The 18,853-nt window shown below is 41.7% G+C and overlaps 1 protein-coding gene across 1 annotated transcript in view; it reads right to left on the reverse strand.

The window, feature by feature from the left end:
- The window catches only part of STK17B (serine/threonine kinase 17b), a 28,164-nt gene extending 10,394 nt beyond the window's left edge, over positions 1-17,770 (reverse strand). Inside the window, exons 1-3 of the mRNA XM_084643148.1 lie at positions 17,685-17,770; positions 11,345-11,511; positions 6,555-6,767 (exon numbers count right to left, since the gene is read on the reverse strand). Coding sequence (XP_084499274.1) covers positions 6,555-6,767; positions 11,345-11,466 — 335 coding nt within the window. The 5' untranslated portion in view covers positions 11,467-11,511; positions 17,685-17,770. The remainder of the gene's footprint in view (positions 1-6,554; positions 6,768-11,344; positions 11,512-17,684) is intronic.
- Between the last annotated feature and the right edge of the window lie 1,083 nt (positions 17,771-18,853).

Here is an 18,853-nt window from a genome sequence, read left to right on the forward strand (position 1 = left end):
ACAATATTCTTGCTGGTTGAACTCCTTCAGGGGCAAAAACATTGCAGTCAATCACTCAAAATACATACAAGAAGAGCCTCTAATGAAATAGAAGGAAATTAATGTGGTGGAAGAAGAAAGTGAAAAAACCACCACCCGTGTTGGGCTCTTGGTCCCGCTGAGAAAGAACTAGAGATAAAATTCTAACAGCAAAAAAAAAAAAAAAAAAAAAAAAAAGTGAGTTACTGGGAAAGAAGTCTAGTAATGTTGTGGTATTGGTGTGAAATCTTATTCCTTAGTCAATGTTGCTCAAGGTCAATGAATCAGCACCCTCACTAAGAAACCCAGCAAATAAAGGTCTAGAAAAAAGTGAGTCAATGAAAACTGACAGCATAAGGCACCCCCAGAGCAGAGGATTTTTTTAAATAAAAAAATCAAGTGATTTTTCCAAAGCTATAGTGGGGATATCAGCAAGCAACATTCCAAGAAAACTTATCTAAAAGGAAGAGTCATAATCCTTGCCATGCCTTAAACCATTCGTCTAAAGCCAATGACTTCTAGCAAGAGCCCTTATGTCATGGGGTGCTCAAATATTCTCACTGTAGAAGATCCTATCCAAGACCACCTATCCAGACATCGAAAATCTGCAACTGTACAATGCCTGTGTGCTACCACCACCATGTAAAAAATGCTTATGCATACTCCATGTATTTTTCTGGATTGCACACTATTTAAAAACCTGAGATTTTGTCAGATTTAGGTTTTGGCAAACCAGATCCATGCTTTCCCTGAAGCAACTATATCACTTAGTTCTATGAAAATAAAACCAACCACTGGGATAGCATAAAGAAAACAAGATGAAAATAAAGTTCAATAAATGTGATGCATGTAGTTTCTTGGTTACAGTATGCACTTTGTATCTGTGCCATTGTTTCCTTCTCCATGCATGTACAGCTTGAAATTAGCACTAAATCTCTCCTCAGTGCTTCAGTCTCCTCTGTTCTACTCTCTCTAGTTTGAGATGAATGATGAATTTAAAAAAAAAAAAAAGATGGATTTGAAGATAAGCTTCTATAGCTGCCAGGTGCACTCTAAGTAAAATTAAGTAGCTCAAAAGAGAAAATTGAGGAAGATACAGGCACTTTTTATCTGCTGTTTGCTTGTATTATTAAATATGAACTTAACAGATGTATATGAAAGATACACATTGTAATATTTTAGATAATATTGACTTCTGGTAGCCTACTTCCTAGATTCAGAAGATCTTGTGGCACCTAGAGCAAAAAACTGAAGATTTGCATCTCATAGGCTGCCAAAAGCCATGCTGCTAGGTGAAGAATTTGGCTCCACTTCCAAAACGAAAGGTCCAGGCACCCTGGAAAGAAGGATAGTGTATTAAACACTAAAACGGATGATTCCAAGCCTAGATCTGGGGACAAGATGAGCTTCATCTTTCTGTTGACTCAAAAATATAAGGGAAAGCATATCAATACATGACTCCAGTATAATATGAATGCTTCTGTCAAGAAGTCTGGATCCTGCTAGCTCTTGGGCAGCAGAGAAGAGATGTGGTGTTGTCCCTGAAGGATAGAAGATCCACTTTGGATGTCTCATTTTCTCAGTATGATGTGCACAAATGAAGTTACAAACCACTTGTGCACCATTTGCAAAAGATGCCTTCTCTTTGGGTACAGAGTGGAGGAACCTGCCAACAGATCTCCAGCACAGATGACAAGAATAATGACCCTGATACAGAGTTGCTGAAGAAACATTCAAATCCCTGTTACAGCACTCTTTAAGGTTGCCTAAGAATCAGCATCCCCTTCTCTCTCTCTCTCTTTTGAGTGAAGTGGGGAGAAGGTAGAAACTACAGCTCAGTATACAATCCCAAGTAACCTCAATATTCAGGTCTTCAGAAAACCTTGCCAAGATCCTCCAAAGTAAAAGCAAGGACACTCAGGGTATGTCTACACTGCAATAAAACACCTGTGTCAGCTGACTTGGGCTTGCAGGGCTCAGGCTGCAGGGCTATAAAACTGCAGTGTAGACATCCAGACTTGCACTAGGACTCTGAGTGGGGGGCAGGTCCCAGAGCCTGTGCTCCAGTCTGAGCCCACACATTGCAGTTTAATAGCCTTACAGCCCAACTCAGATGTCACAGGCCAGCTGGGGTGTTTACAGTGTAAACAGGGTATAGGCACACTCAGAGTATGTTTATACTGCAATTGATGTAAACCCGGGGTAGAAGAACTCAAGTTAGCAGACCCAGGGATTGTTAATCTAGGGCTCAAGTGTCTATACTCAATTGTAATCCCAGTTTACGGATTGTTGAAATCTGGGTCCCAACCTGGGACTCTAGTTTCTACACTGCATTATGCAGGCCGAAGTCCAACCACCCATATCTACTCCAGGGAGGGGGGAATTCTGCGGGACTACACTCACACAGAAAACACTCCTCCCTCCCTCCCCCTGCAGAATTCCTGTGCTTCCCTGCAGAAAACAGCAGGAAAGCAAAGGGAAGCCATGCAGGGAGGGGAGGCGATGGTGGTAATGAGGAAATTACCCTGCAGCACAGTTTATTGGGGTGGGATTGCCCCCTAAACAGAGACGAGGCATGGAGGGGCACACAGGGTTACTTGCCACTGCCCTCCCTCCATTTCTGCAAGCACTGAGCTGCCCAGCTGAAGCAGGCTGTTTCCACTGACTATGCAACCGAATGCCGCCTCCTGGGTCCTAATGCAGTTGTGTGCCCCTTCTGTGTGCTGGAAGCCTTCCTGTTTTCTGTGCAACAATGAGTGCCTGTGGTGCAGCTGAGGGAGGGAGGTGGGGGGGGGGGGAGAAAATGAAGGAAGCGGGGATGAGGGGAAGACGACAGGTGGAATAGGGCAGAAGGAGAGGAATGTGAGGGGCGGGGGATGGAAAAGAAAAGGGGATAGTGCAATCATGGGGGGGAAGCAGAAGCCTGGCATGTGGTGCCCGCTTGGCAGCAGATGGGGTTCCCTTGTTAAGCAGGCTCATCAAACCCTCACCCTGAGGAGCCCTATCCCCACACCTGGACCTCTCTGACAAGCCTCCCCGCACCAGGAACCCCACCCAACTAGCTGCATATGGACCCCCACCCCATCAAGCCTCACTCCCCCAGCACCGGACCCTCTCACTGAGCCCCTCCACACACAGACTCCCCCAACCAAGCCTCATCTTCCCACACCCAGACACCCCTCTCCCCTGCTGAGCCCCAACCACCTTCACCTGATCCCCTGCAGAGTCCCATTGCCCCTTTGGTGGGAACATCCACAATAAGCCCCTGTGCATCCAGATCTCCCACTGAGCTGCCAGCACTCAGATTACCCTACACAGAAACCTCTCACACCACACTTGGACCCTGCTGGGCTGACCTGGTGTGTCTGGCACAGAGGGGCAGGGCACCAGGGTGTTTCTGGTGCAGGTCCAGCTCTTGCGTTGTGTCAGGGTCAGGTGCAGCCTCACTGCCAAGTCCCTGTACCAGGGGAGGTGGGGGCATCAGGATGATCTCCCATCTCAATGCAGCCAGTGGCCTGTGGCCCTCACTGCCATGCTGGAGCCACATTTATTTATTGACAAACAACATTTGCAGAATTTTAAAATATTGTGCACATAATTTTAATGTTTTGGCGCAGAATTCCCTCAGGAGTACATATCTCATGCTAATATTGTGGCACAGTGTGGGAAAACTTGACTTTCCAGAGAACAAAGACAGTTGGCCCATGGGATTGTGGAATACGTTTGAGAGAACACGAGAGCATATGTCCAGTGGCACTGCATCGACACTGCAAAACAACAGGGCTTGAACCATGAGTCCTGCTTGACTCAGGCTTGGACCCTCCATTCTCATGGATCCTGGGACTCTGGGTCCAAGCACTGGGTTGGCACAATGTGTGTGTAGACAGAGGGCTCAAACCTGAGTCTGAACCCTGGGCTTACCGTATATCTAATCTGACCAAACAGAAACTAGAAGACTTTTAAGAACAGTCTGCCATAAAACAGTATGACTTTTTTGCTTTGCAGTTGGTCTGTGAAAGAACTGTCTGAGAGTTAAATGAATGAATGGACATGTACTTAACAGGATACCATCTAGTTCTACACTAAAGACTTCATAATTAAAAAGTGTAAGTAGCTCGTCACCTCAAAAAACGTAAGAAAATAATCAGGTAAAATCCTGAAATTATTAAAGAAATTGAACTAAAGGCTGCTGAACACTTCTATAAAATAGCCAGTTAAGATTAACTCTGCTTACCATGAGTACCTTGTTGCAGCTCATTAGTGATACAAGTAAAACAAACAGCTGTTGAGCTGAAATAGAAGCATAAAGATAAAAAGATAAAAGCTAGAGAAAGCAGAAAGTCCAAAATTTGTCAGGACTTTGTCCCTAATTCCAGTTTGACTGATTAAGCTACTTGAGCCATCAGGATGTGTTGGGAAACAGACAGTCTGACAGAAAAAGCACTTGCCTTTGACATCCAGCAGCACAGTTTGATACAAATTTTAGAACCTACATTAAATGAGTTTGGTAATCTTGACACACTCTAACTTGGAAAAACATTAAGAATCAATGAAGCTACTAAAAATAAAAAACTTTATTTGCTCAGAGAAACTTAGTCTAGTCGGTAGTATTTATTTCACACCCTGGACACTATTGTTCCTATAAAAAAGTGTGTGTATACACAGCTAGCAAGAACTGATAAATTTCAGATATCAAAATGGTCTTCGACAACAGCCACCATTTTCAGACATGGGTACCTAAAATACATGGCCTGATTTTCAGAGGTCCTGAGCAACCAGAGTGGATATTCAGCACCTCTGAGAACCAGGCATCTAAACACCAGTTGGAGTCAATAGGAACTGCAAGTGTCCAACACTTCTCAAAGTCAGGAACATGGTGTAAGAGAGTTACTAGCAAAAAAGCATGCATGGAGTATGCTAGTAAACCCAGACCTCTTACAAGGGATCAGTGTACATTTTCTCTTGGTGGCTGACATTAAAAAGACTGTTCTCCTAGGGAAATGATTATTAAAAAAAAAAAGTCTACTTACACAAACACTAGTTGAATTTGATCTAATATGATTATACAGAAGATTTTACAAAACCTGATTACCAACAGAAATACCTGTTTTGTGTATTTAAAATTGACAGGGGTATTTTTAAACAAAAAACATTGCCTCTACAGTGTTTGCAACATTATGAGTGCATGAAAACCTGAAAATAATATTGATCAGAAACTGAGACAAAAGTGGAACTGACTAATTTTCAGCCAGGAACTGACAAAAAAAAAAAAAAGGATCTTACTTCTCTTAGCTAGATAGGACGTGGCCAAAACACAGCACAATCTGATAAAAGCAAGCAGCATAGGAGGATGGAGGGAGGATAAGTCATATTTAAAACTTTTGGTTTCAGAGGTCTGTTCTTTTTAATATTGGTAAGGAATTTTGTCGTCGTCCCCGTCCCCCCACCCCGAATACAGAACATTTAACCTGAATATCCATATTCAGCAATAAGTGAACAGTCATTAATTAGTTGCTTTAATGTTAGGGTCTCTCCACAATTTTGTCTTAAAGATGTCTGTCACAACATAAACATACAATGTTTCCCCATTAACTTGAAGAATTATGAAGAACATGAAGAAAAATGTACCTATGCAAAAAAAAAAAAAAGAGTGGGAACTCATTCCTTCTCCAGATAAATCCCTTTCAGAGGATCAATCTTCAAAACCTACTTGGGTTAATTTAAATATTATATATTAAGCACCAGTAATTTTTTTCCCTTTTTAAAAAAAACAGGAGTAAAAGATGCAAAAGTAAAGGTCCCAACTCCAATGTTTTCACAATCATTTTCTACTCTTGTTTTTCCTGGTGAAATATGTAACTAGCGCTGTGTTTGTCCCAATATGTATACCATAAAACACAGAAGTTGCATAATGCAACCATGTTAATTCTGTCACTCAAGTCTTAATTTTTGCATTTCCTGAATGCAGTTTTAAGTGTGCATGTTTATTAATCTAATTATATTCATTTATTTTTGAACTTTAAGTATAGCACTATTATATATATTGTTCAATTTTCTTGATTTATGTCACTATAGCATAAATTTTATTAAAAACAAAAGGAGTACTTGTGGCACCTTAAAGACTAACCTATCTATCTATCTATTTATTTATTTAGTCTTTAAGGTGCCACAAGTACTCCTTTTCTTTTTGCAAATACAGACTAACACGGCTGCTACTCTGAAACCTGTCATAAATTTTATTGTTTCTGCAATATTTATCTTGTATTAGTTATTTATAATTGATGATGAAAACTGTCATTTACAAAGCACAAAAGCATGTAAATTAACTATGATGGTTTCAACACATCTTTTGACATGAATATAAATCATACCTGGAAAATTCTAGGTCACAAGGGACACAAGGGACAAAAGGAAATTTTAACTACACTGTATATACACTTATATGTTGTTCTCCCAATTACTTTTGGTCAACTGATACAAACAATGAATGTTAACAAATCTATTTCAATAGTGAAGTTGATGTAATGCATACTTACTATTCCAACACTAAGATGATTTCATTTGTCATTTCATACACTTCATGGAGATTAACTACACGAGGACTAGACTTTGTTAATTCGAGCACAGCAATTTCATGTAAAATTTCTGCTTTGCAGTCCTGTCCTCTTCTCCTCTTCTTTAGAAATTTAGCTGCATATTCTTGGCCTGTGGATTTAGCTATACATTTTCTAACCACAGCACATCTTCCTCTGCAAAGAGAATGGAAAAGATTAAGATTTCTTTAGTGAAAATTATGACAGTTACACTGAAGCTTAGGTATGGGCACTTCACAAATACTTAAGATAAATAGCTGTTTGCAGTGTTGTTGTAGCTATGATGGTCCCAGGATATAAGAGCAACAAGGTAGGTGAGCTAATAGATTATTGAGCCAACTTCTGCTGGTGAAAAAGACAAGCTTTCAAGATCCAAAGACCACTTTTTTTGGGTCCTGAAGATATGTTAATATTTTTCTAGTACATTATTCTCCAAAGAGAATTACATGTTCAAAAAAAGTAGTTAGACAGCACCTATATAGCATGGTTTCACTGTGAGCTACAAAACCAAATGGCAGGTTCTTTCAGGCATCTAGGAAACTTTTACTGCATTTCTTCAATGTTTATGGATTAAAACATTCTCAGACAGGAAACCATGGTAATACAATATTTAATCAAAAATGAAGGTTCATATGCAATCAGGTTGCAGTAAAGAACTAAAATTAGTTATTTTTCCACATAAGCAATTGTTGTTACTACAGGGATATTATGCAATCGGGAACAAAAAGGGAGGTAATCCACAAAAGAATCTCTTCCACAGGTTGGACCACATCTCAATAGTTTGAGAACCCTGGCTAGTGTACTGTTTCTTTTAAATTAAATGTGCACTAAATTTTTTTTTGCATATGTAGGGCATTCGATGCCAAGATCTCAAAGTGCTGCACACACATTTAAGATTCACTCCCCTTCCTGTGACACAGCTTAATAGTTATAAAAGTTTCTTTTATTTGTCATGTTTATTTTTAGACAATTTATTTCTAATTTAGGATTAAGTAATTTCTGGGAATTACAGATAGCCTCCCTTGATTTATATTAAGGTTTCACTAAAAGTGTGCCTTATTGGGAAGAAGCTCCCATTAAGTGTAGGAGATTTTCAAGGTCCACAAATTCCCTCCATAAACAATTCTCAAGATTGCAAACAGAAGTTTCAGCTTTTGTCCATTTTTACAAAAATCAATTCTTACATGTTTTATTTGTCTATTTTAAAAACAAACTGGAAAGCGGAGTTACAAGATGAACTTTTAGACGGCTAAACTCAGGCATGGAAAAGCAAGAGACTTGCCCAGGTTCATGCAGAAAGTCAATGATAAAACCAGAAATACAATCCCGTAATCTTGTCACTCAGTCCTATTTTTTAGCTGCTAGACATCACTCCCCTTCTTGAATATAGTACAGAGACAAAGCATTCCGTTTCATTTCCTTGACAACTGTTTAAGTATAGAAGCAAAAATATGTTTTGGTAAAGATAAGTTTTTAGAAGAAAGCCACATACTGTTTCTAAAAACCAAGCTGACCTTTTAGAAAATTAGAAAAAAATGTACTCCCTAAGCCAAGTTACAAACTCTTGAAAAAGCAAGGTTTATGATCACAAGGACATTTCCAAAAGTGCCTAGTTCCACAATTATGAAGTATTTTCAGAATTAGACAAAAAACAGCATGAACCTTTAAGAACTTAAGATAAAATTAAAATTACACCACTTGAAATAAAATGAAAAATTTCAAATGGTGTAAATATGAAAAACATTTCTATAGTTTTATATACAAAGATCACCATACTGTATATTTTCAGAGTTACCTCCATTTGTTCATATACATCACTGAGTGTGTAGGTGATGTCTTTCGACATGTAAATTCTATCACCTATGCACACAAAAGATAGTGCTTGAAAAGGTCATGTGCAAAACTGGATTCTGGACTGAGGCCCCTGTTGAAGTCTGAATCAAACTCACTACACAAAATATGTCCATGCTGTTCAACAAAACAGTTTCCATTTGCAGGTAATATTAAATACACCTTCCAATTAGTATAAAATCTGATGAATTATGAAATGGGGTAAAATTCCACAAATTTCTAGTATTTATTGTTAAAAATATTGACTAGATACTTCCTCACTATCTTGCAACAGACCAGATAGTAAAATAACGAAGAACAAAATGTTGCTTTAAAAAAACCAAAGCCACACACAATGTGCAGACAGATAGGGGTGCATATCATGAAACTGTCAACAAATGAATTAGTTAAAAGAAAGAGGTAGAGGTATGCTCTTAACCTGACATGCACACCCTCTTATGAGAGATAATTTGAAATGGGTAACTGCTTTCCCAGCTGTGAAAATGCTTTGCAATAATCTGTTGTTTAACATGAATCAATTGAATTCTATAACATATAATAAAATTTGAAGATACGCACCAAAAGCTTATATTTTATTTGTCTGACCCTACCAACCACAACTTAAATTTAAAAAAAAAAAGAGGAACCATTTAAGTTTTGTCGGGGACTCGAACCCCAGACAGCACGGTTCGTTGTCTGACCGCAGAGAGACAGGCAACACCAGCAAAGTCCAAGTATAAGCTCTTTATTGAAGAATGCACACAGTTTCATGTAAACAGTCAGATCTTTCCTGCTAATTTCCTGAACATCTTCCTTTCACTTAGAGCAGAGGTGGGCAAACTATGGCCCACAGGCCACACCCAGCCCACGGGATCGTCCTGCCTGGTCCCTGAGCTCCTGGCCCTGGAGGCTCACCCCCAGCCCCTCCCCCGCTTTTCCCCCTTCCTCACAGCCATGCCGCCACGCAGGCAGCAGGGCTGCGAACTCCTGCCGCTCTGAGCGGTATGGTAAGGGGGCAGCACACAGCTGTGGGAGGGTTGGGTAGGGAGTCCAGGGGGCAGTCAGGGAGCAGGGGGTGGTTGGATGGGGCAGAGGTTCTGGGGTGGTCAGGGAACAGGGGGAGTTGGATAGGGTATGGGAGTCCCAGGGGCCTGTCAGGGGGCAGGGGTGTAGATAGGTCGGGGCAGTCAGGGGGCAGGGGCCAGGCTGTTTGGGGGACAGAGCCTTCTCTACCCGGCCCTCCATACAGTTTCGCACCCTGATGTGGCCCTTGGGCCAAAAGTTTGCCCACCTCTGACTTAGAGTGAACACTAGTTTTGAAAAGTCAGTGATAGTATTTCATGAACAGATGATACAAGAGTTTTTACTCATAAAAGTTATTGCTTTTGATTTGCAATGCACCATACATTTAAACTTGTGCTAATTAAGAAAAAAAAACCTGTAAGATGAGTTAAGACACAATATATCAGTAAGTTCAAGGAAAGATTTTTTTTTTTTAATTGAAAAGTATCTGTAGAAACGCAGGAAATTCATTACATTTTAACAGTGAAATAAAGAAATGGATAGTTAAGATTATCCCTGGTAAACCACCACCATGCACACAGGGTATGCAGAGATTCATTTAATGAAGTTTCATAAGATATACATGAATGTACTATTTCACACCTGACATGTGAAGTAGAAACATTTTGCTAAAGACTTCCTGCAGAATATGTCATTTCTTCACTGTCCCCCTTGTTAACACCTTTGTCACATACAATGAATAGTGCAGCCTTCTCCATCTCTCCACTCCAATCTGTCTAAAACAGGACTACTGGCATCACACACTTCCTCTGCTCCAAGCACATCACCCTATCCTTAGAATCCCTTCCGTGGCTACGTGGCCCTTACCATAACACCATAGCACTTCCTTGCCTACGAAACCTGACATTCTACATCTCCACTCTTATTTCCAGATATTTCCCATTCTCCTCTCCGAACTCCTCCTTTCATGTCCTTCCTACACTTGGCTTTGTGCCTCCTAGCATGCTGCTCCCAACCCCCAGAACAGACCAAGGTGTCCTTCCCTACTCTTTAAAATCAATTTCTTCAAGCAATCTATACATCAATGCTTCCTCAGAGCGTCGGCAAAGACTAGCGGGGGAGGACAGAGAAAGGGGGCAAACAGGCCTCTCGCTTTGTTCTCCAGATTTTCAGCTTGCATTTAAAAGAGTAAGGCTCTAGATAATGGGATTGCAAAAAAATCTTGGAAACTATGATCAGAGTAACTGGTGAGCTATGTTTGTTTGAGATTCCAGTATTTCACTACTACACAAAATGTATGAAAGGAGAAGTAGTATCATACAATGAAGAGCTAGACAGTCTACTTCAAGTGATTGTACATTTTGGGTAGCCCTTTAACACCATGAAATGGTAGGGTTGAAGGTGGGACTCAGCTTTCAAAACTTTGGGAAATGCTGCCTTCCACCCTTCCTTATAATTACTCCTCATACTATCCACCTTTTGAAATTTTTCCATGTCTTATTTAGATTATGACTACTTCAGCATCTTTCTGAAGTATGTGTATAGAAGAAAAGAATCATGCTCCCTGACACACATGTAGAGGAGATCCTGTACACACAAATCTACATACACTTGTGTGGAAAGGGCAGACAAGCCATCTATATTGCATCTTCCCCTAGACCCCACATAGACCTTTCCACTGGTCTGGGGATATGAACAGAGGAAGAAATGCACTTCATTTCTTCCACATGCTCCACCTTGTGAAGTCTACTAGAAAAAACAACACAGGCTGGGACTATATTACTCTTTCAACAAATATCCCACTGCAGCTCGGATTTCTTTTCCATGTGAAGTTACATCCCTTTCCCCCCAAAACCATTATGTAAAATAAATGTTCTTACCTTCCTAGCTCTTTAGGATCAAGCATGTAAAAATTGTAAAAATTATCCATCTTGATTTGTGTCTGAAGAGATGTGGACAACAAGCCTAAAAGGCTTTTGCTCTCCGACTTTCTCCTGGACATAATTAACACAAGGTCTTCTCTCTTCTGCTGGTTATCTATTTTCACCTGTCAAAGCAAAATACGCATTTAAATATGACCAATACTACAAAAATCCCACTGCTGCACAGCAGGAAAAGTCATCTCATAAAGCTATGTCATCAAAAACAGCTGCTTTAACACCTTTGAAATATGAATGGTTTTTCACATTTCTTAGAAAAAAACATTTTAACCAATAAGAATAAGGACCACTTATGAACTGAAGTCAATGGATAACAGGCTGAGCTATGGCCATATAAAAACTGTTTGTGACACATTTGTTAGTACAGCATCTAAAATGTCCTCTCTGTTCTTACCATGTCTATCAAAATAGCAAAGAAAACAGGAAAGCAGAGGAATATTTTGTATAAGAGTTTCATAAAATAAGTTCTCATTATTAAGAGTTGTGGTAATCCTTTAATATACAACATTAAACCAGGGAATAAATCTGCACACCTTCCCAGGCTTATGAGTTACTAGCTATGTTCTTATAATTAGGTGAGGTCATTTAAAACCTACTGATGTGCATGTAGCATCTCAGCTCTGTTACCTTGGTAATATACTGCTATACAAGTTTAAGATACACCCGCCAACATTATTTCCATTAGCTGCCTATAAAACCCAGTAGATTATAACCCAGTACTGCAATTTTCATAGCCTGTGTTTGTGTAGGCCATAGCTACATTCAAAGTAATCTTTGGGCCTTGTCCTACACTTCCATACTATGTGCCTTAGAAATCTCACCATCGGGGTACCTCTCAGTCATGTCAGTACCCAGCAAGGAATTTCTTATCAAAATTCCTTGGATGAAAGAGGGTGATACCATGGTTTGGAAGGTTGGAACCAAGAGTCTTCATGCTACTCTGGAGGATCCCTGATCCATTCTCTGGAAGCGGAAAGGCAAGGAAAGCTATCAGGCTGATTGTGGCTCAATTCCAGATCAAAGCATAGATTGAGAGGGCTTCCAATGGTGAGAACAATGACTTGATTAAGCAAACAGCTCAAAGGGGTAAAACATTTCCTGGAAAACCAGTAGGTTTTTTCCTGGAAAACCAGTAGGGGGAAGTTCCAACTTCTCTGGTGAGATTTATGTCACTAGGGAAATCGGTTATCCACATAAGTTTTTTCCATTTTCTTTCTTGGAAAAGGAAAAGAAGAAACCAGCTTGGCACCTGCATTATTGTTCTTTCCTTAAAAAAAAATAAAGCACCGAGTACTACATATCCAGTGCTGCATGAGGGGCAGATTCAAATGAGGATTATCCAATGGCTTGATGCAATGAACCTGAGCCATCACAGTAACTATGGTTCCAGTAAAATCAATGGCTCCAAAGAAGCTGCAAGCAACTTAAAATGAGGTTTTGGGCACTGAACTGATGGCCTTGAATCTGGGGCAGGGTATGGTTCCATAATATGGCCCTGGCCCTCAATGTCACCCTCTGCTGTAGCTCTGACTTCTGCATAGGTTTGCTTTTCACTTCAATATGCAAATCCAGAAGTGCTGGAACATTAAGGCTATGCTCTCAAGGACTGGCTCTTTCATCAGATACCGACACGTGAGGCCAAGCTTTTATGCTCTGCCACAGCCAATCTCCACCAATTCACAGTGACCAGCTTCTTAGATTTTCCCCAAGCCAGGGAGTCTAACAACTGTTCTGAAACCTTGCCAGACTTTTTAACCTGGGGATCAGAGCTGAGGCTGGTCTTCCAGCACTTACAGACACCTGCATTTTCAGACCTGGAACGTTTAACTAATGGTTGCTACTACAGCATAGGTTGCAAGAGATTCTGATGCTCCTTTCTGGTCCCAGAGTCAAAGGTGTTGCATATGAAACAACAGGAAATTAGATGACCTTCCCCCACACCAACCCAAGCAGGCCAGATGATGCATATGTGCATCCAAAGTAGGAAGAACCAGCAAGTAAGAGGCACACCTTAAACTCTGGTTTCTCTGTCTCCAATTCCAATGTGTCAGAACCAAGTACTTATGCCAGGGCACTAATAGCCTTAGACAAAAAAACAACAAGAAATATAGAGAGCTAGCTAATTAAAACCTAACTAAACTAAGGCTGATGTATCACTGGGAACACTCCATTCTAACAAACCTGGGTCCATGAACCTGGTAAGATTTCTGGTCTCTTTGCTACTGCAGTTGAAAGAGAATGAGGCAGCCAGCACTCAACCCCATTCCCCCCCCCCTTTTTTTTTTTTATAACCCATCCTTCAAACTGCCCTTCCTAAAATTTAAAGACTGAAACATCCAGCCTATTTCAGGGGAAAATATGTTCTAAATCACGTGAAGCACTATAAATGCATGCAATAAGAGTCTTTGACATAGTTTGAGGAGTCATTGCAAACCAGTTCCTATGCTACTCTGAATATCTTAAAGTTTGGTTTTTAACAGTTAAAACAAAAATTTAAGTTGAACATGTAAATCCTGATACTGCAATCAAGTCTGCACAGGCTGCCCTTCCACCTGAGGGGCCTACCACGAAAGGCAAAAGGGGTCAGCCACATAGATCCAATTGCAGTACTCAGGGCTTACTTTAAATGTAGAAGTCTTTTATAGAGACATCAAGGTTATTGAAATGACGGCATTTGAGATATTCAGGCTGCACTAAAAGAATAAGTTTCCCAATGATTCCCTGCTTGTTGAAAGATACAGCCTCACACAGTTATGCCGAAGTCTCAGAACAGCAAGTAGTGATCTTTCATGTCATATGGTAAGCGTGATGCAAATCTGAACATAACAGGGTTACTTAGGGACAACAGCAAACAACAACAAAAAGAGTGAAGTTAAAACATGATTTTGAACAGTTAAAAATGTAAATCAATAGAAATTTATACTATTTTTGAAAGTTCAATCGTATCTAGTGGAGTCTTGAAGGGGTCTGCCTTGAGACCAGTACTATTCAATATTTTCATTAATGACTCAGATAATGGGGTAGAGAGTATGCTTAAAAAAAATTGTGGATGACACCAAGCTGGGAGGAGTTGCAAGCCCTTTGATGAAAAGGATTAGAAATCAAAATGACCTTGATAAACTGGAGAATTATTCTGCAATCTACAAGATGAAATTCAATGCAGATATGTGCAAAGTGATACACTTGAAAAGGAAAAAAATCCAATGCACCACTACAAAATGGGGAGTAACTGGCGAGATGGTAGTATTGCTAAAAACAGTCTGGGGGTAATAATGGATCACAAATTGAATGATGCAGCTGCAAAAAAACAAAAAAAACAAAAAAACCACACACCCCCTAACATCCTGGGGTATATTAACTGGAGTGTCATGTGTAAGACAGGGGAGGTAATTGTCCTGCTCTGTTCAGTACTGTAGAGGCCTCAGCTTGACTACTGTGTCTTCTTATAGGCATCACACTTTAAGAAAGATGGGAACAAATTGGAGAGTCCAGAGGAGATCAACAAAATGATAAAAACTTTAGAAAACCTGACCTATGAGGAAAGCTTAAAAAACTGGGAATGTTTTAGTCTTGATAAAAGACTGAGCGGGTACCTGATAACAGTCTTAAAGTGTGTTAAGGGCTGTTATAAAGAGGACAGTCATCAGCTGTTCTTAATGTCCACTGAAGGTAGTACAAAAAGTAATGGGCTTAATCTACAGCAAGGAAGATGTAGGTTACGTAGAAGGAAAATTTTTTCTAACTATCAGGATAGCTTAGTACTGGAATAGGTTACCAAATGAGGTTGTGGAATCCCCATCACTGGAGTTTTTAACAACATATTAGACAAACACCTATCAGGGATGATCTGAGCCCATTTGGTCCTGCTTCAGTGAGGAGGGCTGGATTAGATAACCTCTTGAGATTTCTTCCAGAATTACATTTCTATGAATAGATGATTAAACAACTTCAGTGTCAGCAGTTTATCTTCCAATTTGGGGGTGGAGGAGGGAAACAACAAAAGAAGTATTGTTTCCTTCCTCCAGTTATCATTCATATCTAACACATGCACACCAATACTGTGAAATCACCAGTTCTCTGAATTTATACATTCAGAATGGAACTACTTTGACTCATGTACTTATTGGCTATAAGAAATAACACTCATTAAATCCAGTTTGTGGATTTTTCGAAGAAGACTGTATAAGGGTTTCAAAGTTTTGACAAGTTTTTTAATTAAAATATAAAGGGAACACAATTTAGGCCAAACATAACATATTAAAGGACAACTTCAAAAGTTACGTTATAAACAAGCCTTTATTTACCCATTTTAGTAATAGCAACTTAGATTATGAAAGTGAAATAATGTTGAAAATCCAATTGGTCACTAGTTATACTGGGTGTACCTTTAATAGCCCAAATGGAGCAAAATGTAGTTTTACTTTTAGGTTCTTATTACTGCATTGTTTGGCTTTCAAACTTGCAGTGTGTGCTTGTTTTAAAACTACTTTTTTCACTAGAATTTTATAAATTGTAGAGACATATCTATAGTTTTGTGAATCTCTTTAGGATTAAATAATTTTTAAAAATTAAATTGTGCCAAAGTTGGCACTCCTTTTACACTGTTATGATTAGATAACAAATGCAGCTTTAAAAAAAAAATAGCAGTTACTTGAGAATATGAAGGGGAAAAAAGCATGCCATTGTTTATGTAAGACCAAAAGCATCTTGTGCTCTGCTTCTGAAGAGCCAGTGGGGAAACACAAACTAAATTTAAAAAAATAGGCAGCAGAATAATGCTAAATATCATCACATGATATTGGTACAAGAAAAGAGAGATGCCACATGATGGCCCAAAGCAGATCTGTGCAATCACAAAAGTCAGAGAAGTGTAGGACCTCAATAGGCCACCTTGTCCAGTGCCCTGCACTCAAGGCAGGACAAATATGCAATGTGTTCACAGGATCAGGCTCCCTAGTTTTTTAAACTCCACTGGAAACAAAGGCAGTTAAGTAAAGAAAATTTCAAATTCATATACATTTAATGTCTTCAAAAAGAAAAATTCAGAGTAATAAAACATTAGAAAACATAAAGGTTCAAGCATTTCATTTTTTTGCTACAGTGTTAGACATATTTCAAGCATGAGTTGTGGGAGTAGGTAAAAAACCTGAGAAAATACAATAAAGTGTCATTTATCCAACTAAAACAAAAGAAAGACATTTTTTAAAAAAACAAACTATACTCTGGAGCTGTGAAGCTGTAGTTTCAGCAGAGAAGAACAGAGGCATTTGTGAACTACATCAGGACAGCATATGAAATGGTTTGTCTAGAATTAGAAGAGAGGTCTGAGTGCATTCTCAAGGGTGTAAGAAGTAGGACCCACAGCGCCCATAGCCTTAAAATGATGTCCAGAACTCACACAAGCAAGAGCTTCTCTCGCTGCTGTGGAGTCCTGTAGGGAAGTATGGTTACAGAAAGCTTCACAGATGGTGAAGTCATTAACCCTGCCTCCCACCAAGCTCCATCCTCTGCTAAGTTTTGTTTCACCCTTTATGTTAGGGCCTGTGTTGCCCACTTCACGTGCCAGTAACAGAACAAAGTTAAAAACACGGGAGTATTTTTACACTGGGTGGGAAGGACGGAACGAAGGACGTGGGAACTCCTCCAGCCTTCCCGAGTAAGTTAGTTTGGGCAACCTCTCTTAAATACTGAAAATTAACAGGGCTTAACCCCAACAACCCCCCCCCGCCCCGAACGCCCCCCTTCGTACCTAGGGCTTCACTCGCCGGCGGCGCAGCCCTCCCCAGCTCTGACAACGGCCTACCAGGAGAGGCACCTAACGCGTTACAGAGGCCGGCGCTCGGCCCCAGAGAGGTTCTTCCTTCAGGCCGGCTCGCCGAGCGCTACGGCTGAGCCCGCTGCGGGCCCGGGGCGCGCCGCTGGGAGGGCGAGGGGCACTGAGGGGGCAGCGTGCGTGGGAGAACGGCCCGCCCGGCTGCCCCCCTGCCAGCCACGGAGCCGACGGCGAGAGTCCCAGCGCCCCGGGCGTTCTGCCGCCGGTTCCCTGGGCGGCTGCCACCCGCCGGCAGGGTGACAGGGCTGGGCGCCGCTCGCCCCGGGCTTGGCGACGCTCCGGCTGTGCCCGCCCCCACCCTACGCCGCGGGGGCTCCCCCAGTCGCTGAAGGAGGAAGGTGCCACCCGGCTCGGTGGCGCTCGGGGACGTACCCCGGGGGCAGCCTGGAGGCGCCTCTCTCGGGGCGTCCCATCCGCGCAAGGGGCCAGGGTCCCCCGGGCACTCACCGCGAAGCACCCCGCTTCTCACGCGCCCCCACAAACAGACGGCGCCGCCCTCGCGCTCGGCTCTGCCCGGCGCCCCAACCGCAGCCCGCACAGTTGGCGTTTGAAAAGCGCAACCCGGCGGCGCGGCCCCCCCCAGCCCCGCCCCGCCCCGCGGACCCAGTGTGGAGCCAATCAGCGCCGGCTGTGGGCGGGGCCTTCCCTCGCTGATTGGCAGGAACTCCCCCACAGAGGGAAGGGCCCAAGCAGCCACTCACTTTGGAAGGCACGCGAGGGGAAGCCCTAAGGGCGAGGGAGGGGGGGCCAGAGGGGTGATGGGGAAATGGAGGCACGCGAGAGGGAGCAGAGAGCACGGAGCGAAAGGCCCATTGCAGCCCCGGCTGTGAACCTAGGTGTGCAGTGCAACCGTTTAGCATCAGCTCTGCCCCAGGGGCTGGGAGTTACTGGCCCCAGGCAGGAAGCTGCCCCACTGCCAGAGGTGATGCTGCCGCTGGTGTGACAGCATTCATTGCTAGGACACAGGACGGTGGTGTAACTTGGGCTGAGTGGGAGGAAAGGTGAGGCTGGGACTGGAAAAACCACCAGCAGCTCGGTGGATGCTCTTTCTTTTACCTTTTATTCACCACATTTCTATGTCTCCTCCTAAGCTTTTGCCCCCACCACAGGTAGCTCCCACCTGCCCTCATACCAATTCACTGAAATTTACATTGTCATGTCACCTCTGACATTGGCCCTACACATTCAGGGAAATATCAAACCCTCTCAGGAACTAGTCAGCGAACAAAAAAATCAGTAAAAAACTAGCAGCAAATCTAGCTTTATTAACCTGCATCTTGCTGGTTAGGGAAACTATCCCAAGGAAGATAACACTATATCATGAGCCCTGTCATCTACACCCTCACAGAAGAGATGAGGCAGCCACTTTAAAAACTGGAATGTTTTAAGGCATTTAAGACAGAAGGGCGTTACTCTAATTTACTGCATATCGCTGTAGCTTCGTGCCTGTTGTTTAGGTCCAAAGTCTTAAAACTTTATCCACCACTTCATTTCCCTGCTCTCGTGGAGGGAAGTTAAAGACCGTGATTGCTATACATTTTTTCCTTTTACTTATTTACTTTTTTATAGGTTACACGTGTGCAAATGCAATAGCTAAGGGCCATATTTCCAAAGCT

Source organism: Lepidochelys olivacea, assembly GCF_965140295.1.
Source record: "Lepidochelys olivacea isolate rLepOli2 genome assembly, chromosome: 11".
Taxonomy (NCBI): Eukaryota; Metazoa; Chordata; order Testudines; family Cheloniidae; genus Lepidochelys; species Lepidochelys olivacea.